Source organism: Rutilus rutilus, assembly GCF_951802725.1.
Source record: "Rutilus rutilus genome assembly, chromosome: 15".
Classification (NCBI taxonomy): Eukaryota; Metazoa; Chordata; class Actinopteri; order Cypriniformes; family Leuciscidae; genus Rutilus; species Rutilus rutilus.
The window spans coordinates 30,357,193-30,382,801 of record NC_140220.1 but is presented as its reverse complement, the minus strand read 5'-3'; the positions used below and the strand labels follow the sequence as shown (position 1 = coordinate 30,382,801).

Here is a 25,609-nt window from a genome sequence, read left to right as displayed (position 1 = left end):
TAATGAGGTAACCAGGTGATCCGCAGTCAAAAACTCTCATCGTCTCTCTCACTCAGTCATTTAGTGGTCAGTGCTAACTTTCTCTCTTTGTCTACTCTTTCACACTCTCTCTCTTTCTCGTTCAGTGTATGTGTGTGTGAGCAAGTGTCACCATATGACAGCCTGTCTCTGCCTAATTCAAACCACCTGCATTAAACAGAGTACTTCTGTGCTCCACACAAAAAAAGACTGTGTCTATGTGTGTGTTGTGGTGGGTAGAGGGGAGTATTTAAACTTTCAGCAGCTCCAAAAATAAAAATAGGCTTTTAAAAACAGGCACCCTTTTAAACCAATGACTCCTGGAGCTATAGAGTCAGTTTCAGTGTGTGTGTGTGTGTGTGTGTGTGTGTGTGTGTGTGTGTGTCCTTCCCAGTGGATAGTTATGAATAGTTGTATTATTATGTGCAAGATCTACCTGAAAGACCTGAAAGAGAAATTCTTTACATGCCATAAAGTGAGCTGAAATGTGTGGGTCCTTTTTTTTCTCTTTCTTTTTTCCTTTCTTTCTTTCTTTCTTTTTTTTGTTGCTATTGTAAATGCATTGTTTGGTTGAATTGGATTCAGTGTTGCGAAGAGAACTGTAGGTTTGTTTATTGCAGAGTTACAAAGTAAGAACTAATGTTCACAGGCAAAAGGTTATATCGTTAATGAGAGGAATTATCTTTTCTTTTTTAAGATGTTTTAATTTGAGTTTTATTAATAATTTAACAAGTTAATAATGTTTAAATTTAAAAACTTTTTAGGTCATATTTTACTTTTTTTTTTTTTTTATCAGTTTGTACTACACTTTTTACTTTACTTTTGTTTTGTAAATAAACTTTTTATTTACCTTTTTACTTTTAACTTCTTACTTTAAATATTTTGTCATTTTTGTACAGTTTTGAATATATTAAGGGTATGTGTAAATTGTACATACCAGTCAAAAGTTTGGACATACTTCTCTGCAGTTTTGGACTACATTTGTTTCTCATGATCTTAATTATTTGATCTAAAGGCTTAGTTCTAAATATAAATTATGCCTATGAATTTCTTTACAAAACAACACATTTGTGACCCTGGATCACAAAACCAGTCACAAGTCGCACGGGTATATGTGTGGCAATAGCCAACAATACATTGTATGGGTCAAAATTATCTTTTATGTCAAAAATCATTAGGATATTAAGTAAAGGTCATGTTCCATGAAGATATTTTGTAAATTTCCTACTGTAAATATATTAAAAAAATATATTTTTGTGGGTGAATGCAGCACAATCACGAATATAAATGGACAATTTTTGATTTTTTGGCACCCTCATATTCCAGATTTTCAAATAATTGCATCTCGGCCAAATATTGTCCTTTCCTAACAAACCATAAATCAATGAAAAGCTTATTTTTTCAGCTTTCGGGTGATGTATAAATCTCAATTTCATAAAATTGACCCATGTGACTGGTTTTGTGGTCCAGGCAGGGTCACATTTTTGCATGACATTTAAAGTGTACTGAAATACGATCTAGACAGCAGATGGCTACTTTGAAGGAGATTAACATTATCATTTATTTTACCACTACATAATTCCCATACTTTTGATTTGTTCTATTTCATAGTTTCAATAACTTTACTGTTATTCTAAAATGTGGAAAAAGAGTTACCGTATATATTAAATAATGAGTAGGTGTGTCCAGACTTTTGACTGGTATACATGGATAAATGTTGATCACATTTCCCCTTAAAAAAAATTCTGCCCAGTTAATGTAAATTTGTTTGAAAAATATGATTGGACGCATAGTCACATGACCATCGATTGCATAATCTGTCATAATTTTACCATTCCAGACCTTAAGATGATTTGAATATTTCAAGATACTTCATTCTAAATTGCCTGCGGGGGAATATAGTCGCACACGCCCAGATGCACAAAAACAAAAGAGGTATTGAAGCCGAGAAGAGGATGTCATCACAGTTAATCCTTTGTTTTCTCTTTCACCTTTTTTTAAACTCGCCACCCTCTCTTCCAAGTTTGTTTGCTTGCATGGACGGACGGCAGAAGGAACACTGACGCAAACTGCCGTACGTGTCATTTTTGGAAAGCTCAGTCTCGTCCTGATCCACTGGAGAAGGAAACTGTCCTTGAACCTCACATTCTGCTCTACCTCTGTGACCCTTTAAAGTAATCAGTTAAACAGATGTACAGTATGTGTGTGTTTACAGATCTATGCACAGGTCCTGGATCAGATGGCAATTTTTAGGGACTTAACCTTGGATTGAGCAAAGCTGTCCGAACCTGTATGACCTTCCTCCTTGCGTAAAAAAAAAATATATATATATATTATATATTAAAAGTCTGTTGTTTTTCTCCATACAATAAATTTGGACTTTTAGCATATGGGCAGAAACGGTTTAACCATTCTTCAAAGTATCTTTTATTGTCTTCCACAAGAAAAAAAATTTAAATACAGGTTTGGAACGACAGGAGAAGTAAATAGTGAATAATTAATGATTAGTAAATAATTTTTAATTTGGGGTGACCTATTACTTTTAGGTAGACTTTTTCTTGCCAGGTCAAGTCACGTTCATTTATAAAGCAAGTTATTTATATTCACCAAATACATTGAGATCAAGCGAATCAATCAAATCAGTTTTTGTTTCATTAATACAATGAGTAAATACTAACAATATTTTAATTGTTGGGTAAACTGTTCCTTTAAAATGATATTTAAAGCATCAGTAGTTGGAGAGAATCTAACATGCGTGGGCCACGACAGAGAAGGCACGATCATCGAGGAACCAACAAAAACAAGTTATCTGAAGACCTTAGAGACCTAGGAATATGATATTTTGAGACAAAGGCACAATATACAACGAGGCGCTAAACCATGTAGACAAATAATGAAAGCATCCTTTTCTTTTTTGCACACAAAGTTTGCACATTTGCCGCTGAAATACCCAGAGAGCCTCGGTGTGTCCAAACTCCTCCCAGAACGGCAGGAGAGAGTGTGTGTGAACAGGAAGGAAGGGGAAGGGAGTTGTGCTGCTGGCCTCTCAGCTGTCTCTCACAGCGCTAATGATCCTTGGAGAGAGGTGTGAGGGAGGAATGGAGAGAAGAGGACGGAAAGCAAGGGATGTTAAGACAGATACAGCACGAGCCGGGTTTCGGTTCAGAATCTTTTTCCTGTTGGATACATTTACAGCGGCGCTAAACCATCTCACATTTCCCGAAAGTCTTTGCTGACAAATCCAAAAAGTTGCCAAATAATAATGGCTGTAAAAGCAAACCTAACACGGCGGAGAAGATTACAACAATGAATCCGTTCCAGTGCTTCGCTTGGCGATCAGTGTGTGCGTTTGTGATAAAGAAAAGAGAGAATGCTGTTTGTTATGACTAAAATAAGATCAGAGAATTGTGCAGGCCATTTCCTCCCTTCGCTTGACCTCTCTGTTTCATGCTATGTTTGTGTCTCTGGTTTTCTCTCACACACATGCACACACACACGTTCACCTCTGTTACCTGTAGGTTTCATCATTTAGAAGCTGGTTTGGTTTTTAAATTACATTTTTTAACAAACTAGCCTCAGTGTGCCATCATGGTAATTATTAAATATTTTATGTGTGTATGTGTGGTTATACTTCTCACAGATCACCAACTGCCATTAAACCTTTGTGTACATAAAATTACTTGCCAATTTTCTGGTAATTTTACTAGGAATTGCAACATTATATGATTTATGTCAAGCTGTAAGAAGTCTGACCCCCTCTTGATGTCAGTGACATGCCTCTTCTAAAGAAAACATCTGTCACAACTAACAAATTTCGCCTCAGGGCAAAATGTACTGTCAGACGTTTATCTTCTCCAGAACTTTGTGACAGCACGTATGTAGAATATTCGTTAACAAAAATATGAGGAACAACATTGCATTGTGTTGTTGTCATGTTTTTGTGACAAACACTGAGAGCTGTGACAGTGACTTGAGATGTTTGCCACAAGTATGTTTAAAAAAAATATATAAATAAAAAAATAGTGCAACATTAAGCATGTTGAAATGTGTCCAATGCACTTGCCTGTAACCATTCAGGTGTGTGATGGTTTTTTTTATGTATAGCTTTTAATAAAATAATGTAAAAAAAACTATTGGTTGTTAAATTATGGCTGGTAAATGTTCTCAATTGTGGCAAATTTCGGATTCTCGGCATGTGCGTGTTTAGGGAATTTCTACATTTCAGACTAGACCAAATCAAACAGCAGCTCTGAACGCAGTGGGTGTTTAGTGGTGTGTGATGTAGAACAGTCATTTTTAATGAACCTATAGACATTCAAAATGCAGTTTGACTGCTTAGGCTTTGTGCCGTATCAAAGCCGTATCAGTTCCCTCAGTGTGTCTCTTTTTATTGTTTTCTCTTTCTGTCTGTCTGTCTATCTCATTTGAGAGTTTTTTTTTAAGTGAGTGCTGCAGGAGTGAAATATGAATGAGTTGGGCGGCCAAGTGCTGTGCTCCCACTGCAACGTATAAAACGTGCTGATGGGGTCTTTATCCCTCCATCAAGCTGAGGGGAAGAAAAGAGCGCAGTCCTGTCAAGGGAACTGTGCGATTCTCTGGCCAACTGGCTGAATGCTGAAGCCCTGCAGTCAGAAAATGTGTATGAGTTAGAGAGGGAGCTAAAGCCAGAGAAAGAAGACGGAAGAGTCTTACCCATTGACCTCTTGGCAAGCGATCTTGTTTTAAGTATCTCACCATTTATTTCTCTAAAAAGCACTGCCTCTTTCATCTAGATCACCATTTAGATTTAGTCTGTGCATTTGTGTAGTGGTTGTATGGACTTGGGAACTCTGTGCTTTATTCCCACAATTGACATCCCATGAGGCCTAGTGTTGACGTCAGGATGCGATGGCCGTGTGTGTTGGTGTGTGTAAGATCGTAACCACATAAAAGCACATCCTACTGGGAGCAGATGTGTCTGCGTTTAGTGTGTGTCGTGTGTATGTGGGGGAGTCTTGATACTTGATCCCAAATATGAACCTGAGAAAATAAAACTGTTTTGATACTGTTAGTCCTATGAAGTCATTATATAATTTGGATCTTGATATGATGTCTTCAGTCACATTGTATTACACGTTTTGCACATTTACAAGGTCAGACAGGGAACATACCAACTTCGTAAGGTACACTTATTGACATACAAAAAAAAAGAATGGAATGGATTTTATGGACTTTAACCAAGTTGCAAATCAGGAAAGTATTAAAACAATAAATAATTTCACAGAGGGCCATAAGCTTTCCATCTTTAAAACTATTTGAAAAATGTTCACAAAATCATGAAGAAATAAAGTGAAGCTTACATTTCTTCCATTTACATTTGTGAATATATTTACCCACCAAAATTACCATGTTTAGAAGGTCAGCATTGCGGCATGCATCATCTCAAATGGAAAATGCTTTATAATAATGATATTGATCTCTGTGTTTGTTTGTCTTCTAGGCGATGTGGCTGATGCTGCAGCAGGAGGAGCCTATCGATTTTGTCATAGCGACAGGGGAAGTGCACAGCGTGCGGGAGTTTGTGGAGAAGGCCTTCAAACGCGTGGGCAAAACTATTGTGTAAGAGCACGCATACACACACACATCAATCTCAGATTAAGCCCATCTGGTTAATCTGGCACATCTGGTGTTGATTCGCAGACTGGCTGTACAAGACCACAAAACAACATGCAAACACACCATAAATATTGTAAATATGTAACACATATGCTAACAGCTGAATTGGGAAACAAATAAGATGATGGAATGTGTTCAAAGCTTTTGTTCACGCACTCAGGTGGGAGGGGAAGGAGGAGAATGAAGTGGGCCGCTGTCAGGAGACAGGAGTCATTCATGTGAAGGTTGATTCGAAGTACTACCGGCCAACTGAAGTGGTGAGTTGCTTCAAGACTGTTTCTTCATGCGTAGACAAAGGCTGGAATACACTACACTACTTTCGCTAAGATTTATGCCCCGAATCTGATTGTACAGACTAGTTGCCGAAAATCAGAGCCAGCCTGCTGATTTGAGTTGACATATTTGACAGAAAATCACTTAGTCTATGATATGCACAGGCTCCACTTTTTTAGCTTCACACTATGATTCCTTTCTGTTAGAGCATGCATGAGTTTGTTGTGTTTGGAATCACCTTAAAGTCTTGGGAGTGTGTGACCCTCAGTCATTTAATGTATGATGCCTAGTGTTTTAAAATCTGTTGTATTCCAGCCTTAAGAGCATCCAATGTGCCATTAGAAGAGATTTATTATGTGTTTGATATTTTATAATATACAACAGGTGTTGACTTCTAGATGTGTAGTGAGATATGTTTCCAATATAACACACTGATATTCTGACCGCAAAGGAGGCTCTACTCTGGCATGGGCTTGAGTACCTGGAAGTAACAGTAATGATTGATCATGAAAATAATTGTGAAACTATTTCAACTTCAAAACATTTCATACTGATTGACATATATTAACTACACAATAATGTATCAAAAGGGGATCTTATTGCTTATTGTGTGGCATCTGTAGGCAGCAGTTTGTGTCAGTATTGTTCATGGTGACTTGCACTCGATTTAATCAGCAGTAGCTCAACACTTTAAATGACTTCTGCATCTCAAAATTATTCAACCCCTTCATGGCAAGCATCTTCAGTGCTTGGTAGAACACCTTTTTGCTGTCATGACCTCCTGTAAATGAGATGTATAACCAGACACCAGCTTCTGCCAGCGATTCTGAGGAATCTTAGCCCATTCCTAATGAGCAATGGCCTGCAGTTCAGTAATATTCTTGGGTTTGCGTGCTGCAACCGCTTTCTTCAAATCCCACCAGAGATTTTCTATATGGGGTTCGAGTCAGGTGACTGTGATCGTCACTGTAGAATCTTCCAGAACTTCTTCTGCAACCAAACCTTGGTGGAATTTGAGGATCATTGTCCTGTTGGAAGGTCCAATGGTGTCCAAGCTTCAGCTTCCTCACTGACGGCATGACATTTTCTCCTAGGATTTCCTGATACTTCAATGAATCCATTTTGCCTTCCACACGCTGCAGGTTTCCAGTGCCAGAGGATGCAAAGCAGCTCTAGAGCATCACCGAGCACCACAATGCTTAACTGTAGACCGAGTGTTCTTTTCAGGATATGCTTCATTCTTCTTCTCTGATCCATAGGGCCGAAAAGTTCCAGTTTTGTTTTATTGCTCCACAGAACTGAATCCCAAAACTTCTGTGGCTTATTTATATGATTTTGAGCAAATTGGAGCCGACTTTTCTTGTGCTTTTGGGTCAGTAGTGGTGCACGAGTTTCGGCATGGAAACCATCTGCGTTTAGTCTTACTGTGCAGACTGAAACCTCAGTGCATGTTGCCACCAAGTCTTGCTTGTAGGTCTTTTGCAGTCACTCAAGGGTTTTTCTGGAACTGCCTTCTCAGAAATCTGGTTGAAGCCATTGATATCTTCCTTTTTCTGCCCCGTCCAGGTAGTGTAACCACTGTTCCTTTAACTTTGAACTCTGAACTGTGCTTCCAACAATGTCTTCTTGGAGCATTTAGTGCCTTCGCTATCTTCTTGAATCCCGTTCCTTGTTTGTGAAGGGCGATGATATCTTCTCTTAACTTTTTGGACCATTCTTTTGACTGAGCCATATTTCAAACACGCAGTCAAACGTGACACTCAACAAACCTAGCCAGCTCAGATATTTCATGTGTTCTAGCTCAAGCACACCTTGTGCAACTAATGAAGCCCTTGATAAGTTGCATCAGGTGTGCTTGAGACAACACCTGTTTTGCAGATTTGTGCTGCTGTGAGGGATTCTGTTCAGGGGGTTGAATAATTTTGAGACTGCAGAAGTCATTAACAGTTGCATTTTCAGTTGAATTTGGGGAAACCACTTGAAACATTTGTTGTTGAGCTATTTCAGTTACTATTTTGCAAACAGCTGAAAGTCTGTACATTTTGCCAATAATTACAATAATTCAGGTGTCGATTACAACTGTAGACAATGAAAATGTAAGTTCCTTTCAAGTATTCAAGTAGACAAAATGATCAAAATGCCCATCCTTACTCTGACATGCATAAGACATGTAGATGTCAGTTTGTGAATGTGTGTGGTGGGTGGTCATTTAGGAATGAGAAAGGGCACCACATTTTTAAAGAAAACATACGTACTAAAAGATTGTTGACAGATCAGAGGTTTTCTCTAAGACACGTGCTTGCTTCGTATGGGTCAGCGGGGGTGTTTCCAAAAAGCTCTTTCAGTCAGAAGAAAGAATCATGTGAAGGTGAGACCAAACGATGTGTGAGTGAGTGTATGCAGTCTGAAGATGAGTGACATCAGAGGATTAAGAGGAGCTGGTGCAGAAAGAAGGAAATCTGTTTCAAGGACAATCATTGGACAGTGTTATATAATATCAGTACAAGATACTTAAAGACACAAGCTGAACAGGTCATCCATCAACACAGAGGTGAAATGGGAATGTGACCTTTAACCTCTGTGATAGGAAGTAAATCACTGCATTTCCTCTGGAGGCAGAAGCGTCAGTGCTGGGTGCAGGTCACTTCTGAGAATGAATGAGAGAGCGTGTGTGTGTTTGCGATACATTTACAAATACGTTGTCCACAGGCTACATGTGTACATGTTTCAAACCTGTTGAATTAAGCCTATGATTAATCAAATAACTTATTCCAGCTGAATAGAAAAAGGACCTTTAATTTTTAACTGTAATTTTTACTTGGTCCTCTTTGCCAGCACACTTGCTTCCCCTGAAGGGAGTAACTGAATGAAATACACACACCTATTAATAGGGAAGCAGTGAGTTGAATACACTACATGTTTTTCCAAAGAGACCCTCTTCAATCGTCACTCAAACTGCTGTTTTTGAGCCATCCTAATCTGTTTTCATTTATAGTACACCTGCATGATTTATGAAAACATAATTACTGACAGATAAAAATCTTCTGGCTGAAAGATCCCACGTTAGAGCTAAAAATAACTGTCACACCCAAAACTGCTGTTAGATGAATGGCTCTATGCATTATTATCATTCCCCAAGATCAACATATGAAGCCTCTGAGTGATGGCTATCATGTCAGACGTAACTTGTGGTTAGAAGTGCGTAAATTGCGAGCGAATGATGAAACCCAAATCGGCCATCTTTATTTGCATAACCTTTAGAGATCTCATAACGAGCGTATCTGCGTGGAAGCGTGTGCGTAGGGCAGGATTTCATCCGTGGCTTTGCTGCAAATGCATCTCGCTTTTACTGGATGTGTTCTTTCAGTCAACACACACTCGCTCACATTCCTTAAGGAGGTATGCGTAGTTTTAGCTCCACAATGAGAAAAACAGGTAATGCGCTTGGCCTTGTCTGTCCATCACACGCCATCTACTCGCTCAAACAAAGACACTGTGTGCGCGCGCGCGCGTTGAAATAATATGCTAACTTGCTTTAAGGCCTGAAATACCCCGATTTAAATGAAGCTTGAAATATTGAAGCGAATTTCGGTAACTTTTTACGATTTACAGCAGGAGAGCAGTGTAAAGAAAATAGTGGCCAGTCTTTTATTTCTCTCTCGCTCGCTTTTATTGTCCCTCTTGCACATACACAAGGACGAGGCGGATTGGGTGCAATAACGAACACTTCAAAACCGAGCGGTCTGTCTTTTAGCTGATTGAGGGGGTTTAATAGTGAAAGCTTGAACTGATGAATGTGTCCCCCAGACGGCCGCTGAAGACCGCTGCGTGAACCCTGCGGTCCCAGCTCTGCCTTTCAGTGAATATGATTTTGCACATCCATTTCATTCTTTCGGATGCTGATTTAAACCATTTTTATGAGGCACTTTGGGGAAGGAGGACCAAAGTTAGCCAAAGGCTTTTTTTTTTTTTTGCTTTTTCTTTTCCAGACAGTCCCCAGGAAACCCTCATGGTTTTTTCTTTTCATTTTTCATTTTGAAAGAGAGAGAGAAAGGAGCACGAGAGAGGGCATAATTAAAAAGTAAAAAGCTTTGATTTATGCAACAAACTCCACAGACAGCGAGTTGCTCCGTTTACTCACTCACTGACTCATTTATGAACACCCTGCTGAACTTGTGTGCACATCTCAAAATGACACAATATTTGTGGGGGGGTTGTGAATCGTGCTGTGGTCACCTTGTTATATGATGTAATTTCAGCTGAAAATTGGTTTTCAGAAAATTGAAACTTTTTACAAGATTTGAGAACGTCTCAATGAACATGGGGTTATGGGGTGGCATATACTATGAGGATTATTGAAAATAAGTATTAAGTTGTGTGTGAACGCATATGAATGCTTTTAGGATGTGTCTGCCAAGAATATAAATGTAATGAACAGTAAATAAGTGTAAGTGTGAGCGTGCATGCTGATGATAGACAAAACACAAGCTGCACAGGCTGCAGTTCACCAGCAGTGTGTATTTCATCAAATCAACTTCCAGACTTGACGACCCTGAGGAATTGCCCCAACATAATGATGGAATAATGTGGATTATCAGAGATTAGTACGTAAGTCAACATGTTTCCTCTGGCAACTCAAAGACACAGTGCACACATATCTCTTAGAGATGATTGTTCTTTTGTGGCCTATTAATTTAATGCACATTAGCATATTTACTCTATGACTATACACACACACACACACTGTTTGGATTTAAATAGGCAAATGCTTAAGAGTCTATGATCGGATCATTGTTACTGTGATTATTATATTTCTAGCATTTTTGGCAACGGTTCTTCTAACCCTAATTGATGGAGTGTGTAGCTTTTCATTTCTTAAACAACCATGTAAGAAGACACATCATGGCCGTATTCCAGGATGACAAAGCCAAGATTCATCAGGCTCAAATTGTGAAAGAATGGTTGGGAGGGAGCATGTAGAATCATTTTCACACATGAATCGGCACCTCTGAGTCCAGACCTTGAATTCGTTGAAAGTCTTTGGGATGTGCTGGAGTAGACTTTACAGAGTGCATGACTCTTGCATTGTCAATTCAAGAAAATTGATGCACTTCTTGATGGAAATAAATGTTGTGATTGTTATTTCCATCAAGAGGTGCATCCATTTTTGGTCAAGATCTTGTATTGACAATGCACTCTGTAAATGCTATAGCGTTCAATTGAACTACATGATATTTCATAAGTTGGTAGACTATTATTGGCACAAGTGCATTATTATGATGTGTGTGTATATAGTGTATGTTTTTGTAACATGTAAGCGCATGCTTATTTTTTTTGGTTTCTGTTGGAATGAGAGATGGCTTTGACCTTTCACTCCAAGGATCAGGATGGGCTGATCTTATCTGTTCTGTGGCAGAGGTCAGGAGCGAGATAAAAAGAATCCTGTAGTGAGCAGCACACACACACACACACATGGAGGCCCTCACTCTGTGAATGCAGGAGTCTGTCTTATCTGACCCATGCTGAGCGTCATAGTACCAGCATGCAAAACACAGCTGCATCATCACTTACCTGCAGCTTTGCTTTTAATTTGAATGCAAGATCCATTTTATTTCAGGCTTCAGTTCAGTGGCCAACTGATCTGCATGCTTTTGTGTGTTGTGTTGGTAGATTTATGTGTGCGTTGAAGGCACCTCTAGCGGAGTTTTAGCCTCTGATGTCTGTCGTGATGCTTTATGGGTAGTGCAGTCTTTAGGGTTTTCTGGGTATTATAGTTGCTGTGGTTGAGAGGCTGGCTCCGTGTGACAGTTTTACGGTGATATGCAGTGTAATAGGTCAGAGTTGTTAAAGTTGAGTGTGAATGATGTTGTAAAGAGTCTGGCCGGGTGCCAGGTGGAACTCAAACCTGCAATAAAGCCGCGCTCTTACCGTACAGCCTTTCCTCATGATGACCGTATATACATCCACTTTTATTTACCTCACGCTTTACGGCAGAGCTTAACTCTCTTTCATAACATTACATGGCACTTTTTAAAAACGTGGGGTCCTTTTTCTTCCCGCCCCGGGACGTTTTCTTTTACCGCGCTACTCTGTCTCACGCTCTCTTCTCGTTGATGCATCGGGGAGAGAGAAAAAGAGAGGGAGAGAGAACAGAACTAAAAAAATAAAGAGGGAGAGAGGGGTGTACGTTCTCCCCTGGCCTACTCTCTGGTATTTCCTGAAGGACTTTGACTGAGCGGAACCACCCTGGGCCCCACGGAGGGGAAAGAGAGAGAAAGAGCTTTTAAAAAAGAAAGAGAAGTTGAGAATATAACACTTAAAAACCAAGCCAAGTGTATAGCTTTTCAATAAACAGGTGAATTTATATGTATATATTTATGTTTAGAGGTGAAAGACACTCCCTTTTGAGAGAGAAAGTGAAGATATTACATCAATAGATGTCTATTACTGAACTAAAATGTGCAACGTTAAAGAATTGAAAGCATTTGTGGCGTAATGTTGATTACCTCAACAACAAAAAATCGGCTTGTTCCACATTTACTTTCAAAAGAAGGTAACGTGAGACGTATGCATTGACAGTGAATAAAGCCTATTTTTGGAGGATTTCAAATGAGAAATTTGATGATTAGAATTTTATAACTTCATTTTTAGGGTTTTGACTTCAGTCATTTTAGGGTTTTTAAGAGTTATGTCGGCATGATAACAAAGTCGTTGTTTATAACTTTACGCAGAAATGGTTATGTGATTTATTTATTTTCCACACTAAAATCATGTTAACACACTTATTGTGTATGTCTTGTATGTGTATACTATTGAAACAGCGAGGTTAGCATTTGTAGACGGCCCCATTCACTTTCACTAGCTGCGTTTCCATTATCCTTCAAATTGCACAAATTGAACTTGTGAATTGAAAATATGCCCAATGGAAATATATGTAAACCTACCAACATCCGTTGCCATTATTTTTGGAATGACTTATCGCGCGAGTTTTAGTGGCATAACATGGGTAAACGCGTCATTTCGCAATCGTTTTTTATCGACATTTAGAAAATATTGCAAAACTTTTGTGCAAATCTAGGTACTATACGGTTATCCGGACCACACCGGACCACACCTGACCACAACCGCTCTTGGTTGGTCGTAACCCCAGTGACGGGTAGGTTTAGGGGCGGGGTTGGGGTAGGTCATCACATGTGTATAGTACCCAAATCTGTAATGGAAAACGGGCTACTGTAAGAGCCAGGGGTCATAAGTCAAAATTAATTTTTGTGACAATCAACATTATACCACAAATGCTGTAGACTTAGATGAACTTGCAACAAACTTGGAATATTTTGTGGTACGTTTTATAAGAAAGTACTGTGTATTACTTGCTGTTTCTTTGTAATTAGTGTTATATTGTATTCATAATTAGCAATTTCTGAGTGAAAATTGTTTCAAAGCAAATCCGACACCAATTTTTTTTTTTTTTTTTTTTTTTATGTAGGTTTGAATCGGTTGCAAATAAGTAAAAGTTAGGTTAATGAAAGTAAAAATTTAAATACACTTATAAATACACTATTTAGCATTAAATAAAAAATGATCACACGCCTTAGTAGTTCAGAAACGTTTTTTTTTTTTTTTTTATGCAGGTGTCTTAAACTTTGAAAATGTGTTAACTTGTGTAGCAATGTTGGGTTTGTTTGTGCCATGTGTCATAATTTCTTCGTGTGTGTGTGTGTGTGTTCTGTGTGTAGTGGGAGAAGGGAGGTTAATTGTGGGCTGCCCTCTGTAAATGGCATGTCCCAGGCTCGTTATCTTGATTGAGTAATTAACTCTGGCTCTCGGCACTCTTACTCACACTGTCAGACTGCTGAACTCCTGACACCTCGCATTCCTCACTCCCTCTCCCTCATGCTTTCTCCTCTCTCGCTCTTTAACTTTCACACAGCTCGTCTCCCCGAGCTTTCAATTTATCATCATTTTCCTTTCTCTCCATGCCATTCCTGTCTCGTCCTCTTTTTCCTCCTCTTCTCTCACTCTCGATCACTCCAGACAAGAACGTTTTTTTATTATACACATGAGTTGGAAATGTGAAGGAGCTCAAGATAATAATTCTAGTAGTTTTAAAGTGATAGTTCACTCAAAAAAAAAAAAAAAATTCCGTTATCAGTTACTCACCCTCATGTCGTTCCAAAACTATCACTTACTTTCATCTGTGGAACACAAAAGAATATATTTTTTTTCCTAAGTCAATACCGATCCAATTTTGTTTTGGACCCCATTGACTTTCATAGTATGGCCAAAAACAGTCCAAATATCTTATTTTATGCTCCGCAGAAGTCAGATGAATTTCTGGGTGAACTATACCTTTAACTGAGGTACGTGTGTGTCATGCCTTTTTAGTTGTCGTAGCTCTTCTCTTTCTCTCCCCACCCATAGTGAAGGCATAATAACAGGTGAGATGAAAAATGAAAAAGTATCTGGGTCATTTGAACGAGGTGAATTATGTACATGCTGGCAGGCTGGACTCTTGTATGCTCAGCTCCGCTGCGGTCACTCTGCCAAAACATGTAGACTCCGCTCCAGAAGATACAGCTCTCCGAGGCTTGTAAACACACAAACACACTGCCAATACCACATGTAAGCACATACATATCCTCTGTAATAAACACACCATTGAGTACATGTAACTCCTACTGATGCTTTCATGCTGCGATCATGTCATTCAAGTCTGGCTATTAACACATTGACACTGAAGTTATTTAGATTCAGATGTTCCTTTGCATTTAATATAGTTTTCCTGCTCTGTGATTGGCTGTAGTTTGAAAAGGGAAATCATTGGAGTCTTTGATCCCTCCTAAACATCCTGCATCAAATAACACAACTCACTCACAGCACACGGCAAAGTCTGTCGAACAGCCGTGGATTTCTTGTTCGGTTTCACCATGTACTTTTGGATTCATCTTGCTCGTGTCTCTCACACACGCATGCATTTCAAGTGTCAGACACTTAGGGTCAGTGTCTCTTTGCTGGAGAGGGTTTACACGATCAGATAAATATTTATTAAACTCTTGAAGCAAGAATCTGAGATAGAGGCATTCTCCCTTGTGTTAATTCAGGTTTTTCTGCATTGACTTTTGTCTCTTTTACACGTTCGGATATCTGTTTTATACATATATATGTACAATACCGTTAAAAAATTGAAGGTCTGTATGATTTTAATGTTTTTAAAAGAAGTCTCATGCTCACTAAGACTGTTTATTTGATTAAAAATACATTATAAATATTAAATATTATGTAAATAATATTATGTGAAATATGATTATTAAAAGTGTCACTTATTCCTGTTATTATCCAGCCATTACTGCTGTCTTCAGTGTCACATGATCCTTCAGAAATCATTCTAATATGAGGATTTGATGCTTATGAAACATTTCTTATTATTATTCATTTTGAAAACATTTGTGCATTGAACATTTTGTGATATAAATGATCTATATTATAGATATATATAAATATTATTAGTATTAGTATTATTATATATATTTTTTGTGGGATTCTTTGAAGAATAGAATGTCCAAAAGAACTTAATTTATTTGAAATTGACATTGTTTTAGTCTTTACTTTTGATCACTTTAATGCATGTTTGCTGGATAGAATTATTGAGCGTGTGTTTATATAAAAGTATACATTTGCATGTAAAGTCAATTTAATGCCATGGTATATATTTAGAAAATAGGATGCCATCTGATAGTTTCATTTTTCAAAATATTCTTTGAATTATCTATTGATCATCAATAGAAGTTTGACAGACTTTTGAGTGCTTTGTCTAACTGGTCATACTGATTTTGTGGATTTGGCCTTTGACTTGTTGACCGTTGCTCAATCTGTGTGTGAAACAGATAGTTCGAGCACGCTGTTTTGTCATGAAGCACGTCTCAAAAACATTAAAACTCCGTCAGAAAGTCACTGAAATATGCATCTCAAATGTCATGTGTAGTCATGCCATAACTTAACAAAAGTTTCTTGATGTGTGTCATGGTCTGTCTCTCCATTAGTCCTGAATTCCTTTACGTTAAGTGTTCAGTCACACACGATAAAAATGCGCCCAGATGATGATTATCACTTTTATTTATTTCTTTTTTGCATTTTTATTTGCCATATATGCAGGTACGGCTTCTGTTATAATCCCTGACACATAAATATATAGAACTTCTTTGAACAAGCACAAACGCCCAGTGTTTGAAACTAAACTGTGAAATTGTGCCTTTGATATGTCTTGACTTGCTGACTTTCTATTTAATAGCAACAGCTATTGCACACAACGAATGATTCACATGCGCACGGTTTCACTGAATTAAAACCGTTCTTGTTTTCTCTCCTTGCAAATGCTTTGTAAACTTGCGTTGTCAAGACACAGTACCGTAGTAGTTTGCATGTGAAGACTTGGATGGGCGACAAAAGCAGCTGATGTTAATTTAGCTTTCAGAAAAGTGAAGACTAATTATGATTAATATGCCGCATTAATACATGTCTTGATTATGATGGTTGCATGCTGTTTCATATGTTGATGAATGAATGCTATTTTGCTAATTAGACTTTAAAGTATGGTTATGTCATTTAAATGATTTAATTGGAGCTAAAATGGAACCATGAGTTTGTGACTGTAACTTCTCAGGGTTCAACATTAAAACATGGGCTTTGGAACAAGAGCTCCCATTTGTCAAGGCACAAAAGTGTGTGTGTGTGTGCGTGTGCGTGTTCTTGCTGCTTGTGTAATCAGATAAGCAGCAAGGACACCCTCAAACCCTTTACCGCCACCCTGAGAAGCACCCCAAAATGTGTGTGTGTGTTGCCATCCCAGCAGGAGAACAGAAGGGGTTAGGCCACAAGAGTCACATAATCCATCATGCTCTGGCACTGGGAGAGGGCTGGAAAAGAGGGGGTGCTGGATGGATGGCCTGCCTCGGCCCTCACCTTCCCCCAGAGACATGGAGCTTGACACCTGTGTGTGTGGTGCTGGCGACTGTATGTGGGTGTGTGAGAGTGAAGAAGAGTGTGGGGGGGGGTACAGGTTGGGAGGTCCAGTTTATAAAGGAGGACTAAACCACCCCCCTTTTTTTTTCACTTTGTTTTTTTCCTCATCTTACACTCTTTTGGTCTTTTTCTAGGACTTCTTGCAGGGAGACAGCTCCAAAGCCTTTAAGGTACTGGGCTGGAAACCACGCGTGACGTTTGAGGTGAGCGTTTTTGGAAAAAATAATAATAATGTGGGTCACTTCCAGCGCTCTCGAATTTGAGAAATAATCGTTTGTATGTGTATTTGAACAGGAGCTTGTTAAAGAAATGGTGGACGCGGATGTCGAGCTCATGCAGAACAACCCGAATGCCTGATTCTACACGCCTTCATCTCCATGCTTGTCAGTGAGGCGGCTGTCATGTGTTTGTGTGCGCGAACACTAGAAGAAGCATTCAACTGCATTTCTGTTCCTCCGTCTATCGGTTTCACTCCTGATCCAGCTTTCTGATCTCACTTTCACTATGTTTTGAGGGTCCCCGGTGTTGCCTTTTTCATTCTTTAATACGGTCATGTGTGTTGATTTTTTTTGTTTTTCTATCTAAATGATTTGTATCCATTTTATAAAGCTGTTTTTATTCATAATCATGAAAAAAAAAATGTATATATAAATAAGGGATTAAAGGATTTGTAGAGCTTTTTAAATGTCTCTGTTGCGGTTTTAGCCATTGGTTGGAACATTAAAAATTATTTAAAACAAAAATACAAAATAATTCTCAAAGAGTCTGTTTGTGGTTCTCAACCTTTTTTTTTCAAAGGTGATTTTCAAGATATTTTCTCTGGTACTGGTTATTATGATAGATATGTTTGCTTTCAAACTTAATTTTAAAAGTCACTAGGAATAGATGGAAATGATTAACCTTTTTTTTGAGGTGGGACAGATTAACACATATAGGTTTAAATGTTTTGTTTTGTTTTTTGGGGGGTATTTTTATGTTGGTCTGTTTATTTAGTTAGTAGGCTAGTCATCCCCTGAGGCCTGGTCTACGTGTTGAAAGGTTTGGTAAATTTGTAATTTCAACCAACATTTATGTAGCGTGATAACAGTGATGTATTACCTTTTGTAGCCTATAATTTACCATATTAAACAGAACAGCATAGATAAGCTAGCCTATAGACCTAGCTATATTGCAGACTTACTGAGTAGAAAGCTCGAGATTACATGGTTAAAGTCAGTAAACAACATTTTGAGAATAACGGTCAACTTTTCATTTTCATTCTCTGGCCTCAGAAGTTAAATGCTGTATATAGTGAAATGCGTCAGAAAGCGGCTCGTGCCAGCTTTCGCGGGTTGCCTGGCGGTCATCGAGCCCCTCGCGCCGAACACAACCGCTCTCTTGTATTCGGAGGGAAACGGGCGTCCACGAGGCCTCGCGGTCCCTCATTCCAGATGCGCGAGCACGGCCCACCGCGCGCAGCTTAGGGAGCAGTAACTCGGCCTTGTAAAGCAGCTCATGTTTAATCACCTCTGACGTCGGGCACAGCTGGGCCACTGAACCCTGACAGTGAAGACATTTCACTGTGTGCGAAAATCCTCCGTCGTGTTTATTTGTAATGGTGACACGGTTGTCCTCATCAAAGTAACAACAGATTGAAGAGACCTCTGTCAGCTGAAGTGTCCTCAAGCGAGGAGAGAGAAAACCCGGTAAAATCTGACTCAAGAGGCCACAGATATTCTAGTCTATTCGAAGTGCCAAATGAGGGTCATTTGATACCGACGTCTAAAGAAAGTGGGGTCTTTGAGACCCCCACAGGACAGGCGATTGTGGGGGCGGTTGATGTATGTGTATTTGTGTTTTTGAGACGACATCTCTCTCGAGCCAGTAGAGAGCCATTTAAGCGCCTTCAACAGCGCACCAGTGTGTGTGAGCGGGCCTGATTGAAACCAGACGGCGCCACGCCGTTCCGCGAGCGTAAAGAGCACTTTTCCACTGGCCAGGGTCGCGAGCTCTACCACATACAGGTGCACAGGCCGCGAGCAGCCACTAACTACGTTATATACAGGCCTACCGGCGAATTTATTTTTTACGCTTGAGCAGGGAAATTTCTGGTATTTTGTTTGACTACCCAGCTGATGTTCCCGTAAAAGCAGTGGGAAACGTGAAATTCAATTGAACCAATTGATTAAAGTAGGCTATCATACAACTTTAAGGGACGTGGAAAACCTTAACATTGTTAAGTCTCTGAATTTATTAGTAGGCCTTATGTATTTATATTTTCTGAAACTGTCAATAACATCACAACACATTAAAAGAGAGTTAATAAAAAAAGAAAACTCAAATTATCCTCTGCCAAAGCTGCTTTGCTCACAAATGTCGATTGCTTACAAAAGTCATGAATTGAAGCTGTTCAAAAATAAAATATTATTAAAACCCATTAATATCTATAGAATTCATTTCGTCTAGGAAAGATAATTAGCCTATACGTCAATCATGTGTAATTGTTATCTTATATTTTATATTGTTAGGCCTATATATCATATTTCTCTGGACTCGCTTAGTTTTATAACTATAACTGTGTATAATTAGTCCCACACCTTGACCGGTATTGTTTTTGTTTCTGGATTATATTTTGGGAAAAGCAGAAATTATTCTCTTTGTCATTAAAGCATTACAAACATTTGGATATCATGGATAAAGACCTTTCACTCTCATCCGTCTCACAATTTTTCCCTTTGTGATTTTTTTTTATTTTTATTTTTTTTGCCATGCGGAAGAAAATAATTTTGTTTAAATCCACTCTTTCAAGGTAAGTATTCAAATAACTAGGTAAGTATTTTTCTAGTGTTTATTTTTCATCGTCATGCAGAGATTGCCTTGATAATCCTCTCGACCTTTCTCACAGTCCACGGCATTAGGCTATAGTCTATGTTTACTTCAGTTCTATTTGGAATTCGGAATTGGACATTTTGAATTGGAAAAGTTAATTGAAAATGATTATATTGTTCTTACATTTTGAGGGTTATCCTTTACATTTAAGTAGCCTACAATTGTCTTGCACTGCAAGATTTCTATTATTGTTATATTTTTGTTTACAAGGTTTTGCATTATTGTAAAATATGCGTGAATTTTTACCATGCCTATTAGTATTGAGGAAAAAAAATCGTTTGTTTTTTGTTGTTTTTTTGTAAATTAGGCACAGAGCGTTTCCTCATATGGCTCATGGGCGTTTATTTTATTTAGCTAAAATAGGTTAGTAAAAGGAAAAAGAGGTATAAATCAGAAAGAAATTAATTAATATAGCTACTGTAACTTAATTATATGAATGTTAGTAACATTAAGCATAGCCTATATACAACAGAATTCACAACATTGTGTGTAATTTAGCCCTGAGCGCAGGCCTCATAGTTTGTTGTTTGCCTAATCAAACCCTTTTTTATAGTTTTACATTTGTGTTGAATATAAACAGATTTATTAATTCAAATATCAAATCTAGAAGTAGCCTATTAAAGAAGTTTGGATTGCGCATTTACACTATAGGCTACTTCATTGTTTTTTATTTAGGCCTTTTTTTTTTATTGTTATTAATAATTATATTAATAACAATAAAAAAAGGCCTAAATAAAAAAAACAATGAAGTAGCCTATAGTGTTAATATAACCTACAATTATGTTAATATAATCTGTATTATTTACATGCTATTATCATTATTATAATAATCAACAAACTGTTTTTATGAGCACAAACTGTTAACGTAGGCTAGAATAAATAAGCAGCACCTCGCAAAAACGCACTTAAAACTATTGAAAATGAACTGGACAGATTGTCCTGCATTTAACTTAAAGAGACGCAAAATGTAAAGTAAATGGTAATATAGGCCTATATATTACACAGAATATCACGCATGATAGGCTACTCGTCGACTAAAAATACACAAACAATCACACTTCTTTAGGCATGTTATGAGATCAGCATCTGGTTAAAACATGTTACGTTAATACCAAAAGGCTCTCTCTTCTGTATCATATTCCCCTTGCGCGCAACTCAAGCCTAAAACACGCAGCTGATCACAACAAAGACACCTTTTCACTGGCACGAGCCCCTAACACTGCCCGCGCGCGCACCTGTAATGCATTTGGCACTTAAGCCCTTCATACGAAGTCAAATCGCCTCGGGCTGACCTTGCTATACGCACAGATACTTAACGCTGTAAAGCTTATTCACAGCCTGTTTTTCTTTCTGTCATTTTCCATCTCTCTTCCTCTGTTTCTCTTCAGTTGTTTCTCTAGATTTAAGGCTTGAGGCCTATTCACAAACCTTATTAAATCACACCGTAATCACAAAAACACCACAGCAAATAAATACAAGCGTGCACTGTTGCAGGACATCAAATCACCAATCTTATTTCTTATAGGCTACATTAAAAAAAAATATATATATATATATATATATATATATATATATATATATATATATATATATGATAAAATGGTAATCCGTTGTTTGGATTGTGTCGGGATGAGTTAACAACAATAGGATTAGGCCTGTGCATGGCTTGCGTATATTTACGTATAGGCCAATAATTTGTATCTAGCCTATTTGTTTTACACTTATAATATGTAAAAAAGCAATGTAGATAATATCAACAAAGCACAGACTCATAGACCGAGTTAGAAAGCGTTTGTTTGGAGGTTTTTGCTGAATTAATCATTTGATTTATCAAGCCCATATTTTACATGGCTGGCTCAACGTGTCTGGCCTACAGCGATTCTTTCGTCTGCTGTTTATCAGCTTTTTAATCTATTATGTGTTTACAAATGAAAACTTCTATCGAAGACAAGATTGCAAAAGTGCATTTCACTCCAGTGTTCCAACAGAACATTTGTAACAGAACAGAGTAAAATCGCTCAACTAAACAGCATAAAATAAAAGGACTGAAAGTTTGATCTCAGTAGCTAAAAAATTAGCGTATTCATATCCAAGAAATCATATCCTTTTCTCGAAATGATTAGTTTAGAAACAAACGGCATAAAGAACGTTTATATCAAATTATAAAAATGAACGCTGTGAGGGAAAAGGAGACAAGCGACTGTCAATTAAAGTGCTAGATTAGCCTATTCTTTTTGTTTACTTTGACATTATAGTACTGAATTTGTTATTTTTTACTAGAGTATAATAATACTAATAATTATTACAATTTTGGTGTGTTAGTAAATGCATTTTAAAAAAAATGTTACGAATAATTTAAGGATTCCTTGCACGCGTAAGTGACACAGAATAATTTCCAGATGTTTTTAAACCTTTGACCCCCCCCACCCCCTGTCAAAAGAGTGTCTTACTAAGAAATATTTTAGGAAGAAAATTGACAAACGTTGAAACAACGTTTTAAAAATATTCCGTGCTTTTGGTGGCCTCTCAATAACAAGCTTTGACAGTCATTTAAGTAAACAATGGATTCAACAGGCATTACAAATCGATAAATCACTCGAGAGTTTAACTCCAACAAGACGTCAATTTATTAAACAAAAAGTAACTTTAGATATTTTCAAAAAAGTATACGAAAAAACTGTAACTCAGTTGTACACTCGTTACCTTTCTATACTGAATTGATTATAAATACATTTCCTTGAAAAGTTGGTCCACCTGGTCTTATACATGAAATAAATTAACACATTTTCTTTGAATCCCCTTCTTGATGGACGAGCAGGGAGAGAATGTTTATGTGCAGCGGAATTATCCTACTTACCAACACAAACTCGCATATCAGCCCGAGTTCACTGACCTAAAGGCTTCCTTAAATTACAAACACATGGGAAATAATACGAATATATATATTAAAACAATTTTGAAATTCATAAAACTTTTGGTCAGAACTTGCTGCAGTCGTATACAAAGGCTCCGGGAGCTCGATAGAGTGGCTGACTGGACGGGAAAGCCATTTGACAGCTATTGCTTCCGGTCACCGGAGAGCTGTTCAGCGCTATCCGCTGCGTCTCGAACATCTCGCGCACCGCGTGAAAGTTCTGCTGCTGGCCGGGATAGCTCGCGCTCAGGTGTCCCAGCTCTCCGGACTGATTGAGGTACCAGGGTGCGAGTCGGTTCTGCTGCAAGTGCTGGCTCTCCTGGCTCGAGCTCTGGTGGGGGTGTGAGATAGAGGAGGCGCTTGTTGTGTTTGTGTATTCCGGTAAAGTGTCATCCCCGTGGCCGCGGTCCCCTGTGTACAGGCTCGTCGCTTGCATGTTGCAGTGATAAGTGGCGGGCTGGCCGCAGGGTGGACTGTAATGGGCGGGCTGCGGGGATGGCGAGTAGGTCAGAGACACTGAGCCTGGCAGAGCGGCGCGAGAGGCCGGCAGCTCTGCCGCGTGCTGCGGGGACCCTCGAAGTCCTGTCATGATTGTATCCATACTAAAGGCCTGCTGTGGCGTTTGCGACTGAGGACTCCCGCTACACGCACTCCCACCGCTCCTGTCTGGACTCTCCGTTTTGGGCACAGTGCTGAGGGGTGGAGTGCTGTCATGCGGGGGCGTGCAGGCCCCGTTCTCCGTCTTTATATCCCGGAGCTTCACAGGTTGCTGTGCTTCTTGCTCGCACGCTTGCCCCAGGTTGTCCTTGCCCTGTTGGTCCCGCTCCTCTCTGTCCCTCAGCACGTCCTTCTTCTTGAAGCGGCGCCTCCGTCGCAAGAAGCTGCCGTTTTCAAACATGTTGTATGAGTCCGGATCTAGAGTCCAGTAGCTGCCCTTACCTGGCTTCTTATCATCTCTTGGCACCTTGACAAAGCACTCGTTAAGCGACAGGTTATGCCGTATGCTGTTCTGCCAGCCTTGCTTATTGTCCCGGTAAAATGGAAAGCGCTCCATGATAAACTGATAGATTCCATTCAGTGTGATCTTTTTGTCGGCTGAGTTCTGGATCGCCATGGTGATGAGCGCGATGTAGCTATATGGCGGTTTCACCATATCCTTGGGCTGCTGTGCAGGGGCGTACGGCCCATAAGCGCGGGCCATGCCACCGGGGTACTGCTCGTGCGCTGCGTGAGAGTACATGCTCATAGGCGCAGGCATACCGGTGTATCCACCTCCGGCCGCGGCTCGATAAAAGCCTTGATCTCCGGTGATATAAGGCACTACGCCTAGAGGGCTTTGGCTAGACACGGGGTAGCGCGCCTGCATCATACCCCTCTCTCCAACGAGAAAAATAAGGTAAAAAAAAAAAAAAAGTAACTCGGCAGACGTCTTAATTCACTTCGAGAAAAACATCCAAAGCATTCCAAAGTCAGCCTTTTCCTTCAGTCTCTTGTCTCTCAAAACTTTCACCCAAAGTTTCTTTCCAGTCTGATTTTCAGGTCTTCGCTCTGCAGGCGAATGAGAAGCAAATGTTGTACGAGGAGAAGTCAGTGAATAGGGAAAACCTGTGAACTTCCCGCATCCGTCACTTCACAGGGACTTTTTCACCGAATTACCAATTCTGCCTTTTGGCTGCGCTGAGCGCTCCTCCCAGAACTCATCTCACGACCAATAAGCGCTCGAGAGCTGTTTGTGGAAAGACTGTACCCGAAGACCTTTTCCCTGTGGGCATAGGCATAGTCTACCCTTGAGTTAAGGATAAGGGAGACGCAAACAAACGGAAAGAGTAGAAACGTTGACAGAAAACGAGAAAATTCACATAGCCTATCCTTAGCTTCTTATCACGTGAAATAAATAGAATGGCTTATATCATTGAACTGTTATAAAATGACATATTTTGTATAAAACTATATGGTCAATAGGCTATTAAATACACGAGGCTAAACAGATTTACAATATTCGCAAAGATGCCTCGTTTTCTTTTTTTTTTCTGTTTTTTTTCTTTCTTTTTTTTAAACAGGGTTGCAGCCCTGAATGACTCCCTGTTTTCGTTCATGTAGCTTATGTCATGATTCATTTCAATCATTTGGCTCTAATAGATGCGCTGGAGGGGTGAAGTAAAGCGATGTTTGTTTTTCAGAAACATGTAGGCTACTACTGCATGGGAGCAAAGCAAAAGCTCTGCAGGCCAAAAGGTGTCTTTTAGTCTTTCTTTGGTGGTGGGTTGACGAAAAGCCACCCAAGCAGTGATTTACAGTTATCCTTTGTCAGTGCGTTTACTCACACTGCATTGCTGCTTTAATTTTCTTTAAATGTTAAAACATGTCGACATAGCTTTACGTTTCTACTGAGAAGTCACTTGTGACATTTTTCTTTATTCTTTTCTAAAATTTAAAAGTGGAATTTTAGATAGCCTTAATGACAACGGGCAGTTTAATACATTTGTTCAACTTGACTGTGTAACGTGCTTTTAAGTAGTGAAGTATTTATTTGGCCTATTAAAAAAAATTGTGCACTTGCAGAAAAATAGAGAAGACAGAATGGAAACAGAAATAAATAAAATTGTTATTCTCTTTGGCAAAATAGTAAAATATTAAATCAAAATAGGCTATTATAATAAAATATTAAATTATACTAAAACATAATTATCAAGTCATTATTATCAATGACAACAATAATAGCAATATAAAGAAATAAAACACTGAGTAGGCTATTACATGTTTATATTAGCCTATCAGTAATAATTATAATAACATACAAAGAAGCGTTTTTATTCATTTCTATTTATTTTTTTATTTTCTCTGCTGTTTGTTTAATGACTT

The 25,609-nt window shown here is 38.8% G+C and overlaps 2 protein-coding genes across 2 annotated transcripts in view; one reads left to right on the top strand and one right to left on the bottom strand.

Annotated features, from left to right (window-relative positions):
• gmds (GDP-mannose 4,6-dehydratase) overlaps positions 1–17,715 on the top strand; it is a 65,006-nt gene extending 47,291 nt beyond the window's left edge. The window contains exons 8-11 of the mRNA XM_084432072.1: positions 5,498–5,616; positions 5,834–5,930; positions 17,100–17,168; positions 17,260–17,715. Coding sequence (XP_084288198.1) covers positions 5,498–5,616; positions 5,834–5,930; positions 17,100–17,168; positions 17,260–17,322 — 348 coding nt within the window. The 3' untranslated portion in view covers positions 17,323–17,715. The remainder of the gene's footprint in view (positions 1–5,497; positions 5,617–5,833; positions 5,931–17,099; positions 17,169–17,259) is intronic.
• Positions 17,716–22,436: 4,721 nt separating this feature from the next.
• foxc1b (forkhead box C1b) lies at positions 22,437–24,381 on the bottom strand. The gene has a single exon (XM_084432071.1). It carries the CDS (start codon positions 24,114–24,116, stop codon positions 22,812–22,814), a length of 1,305 nt encoding a protein of 434 aa, XP_084288197.1. The 5' UTR covers positions 24,117–24,381; the 3' UTR covers positions 22,437–22,811.
• Between the last annotated feature and the right edge of the window lie 1,228 nt (positions 24,382–25,609).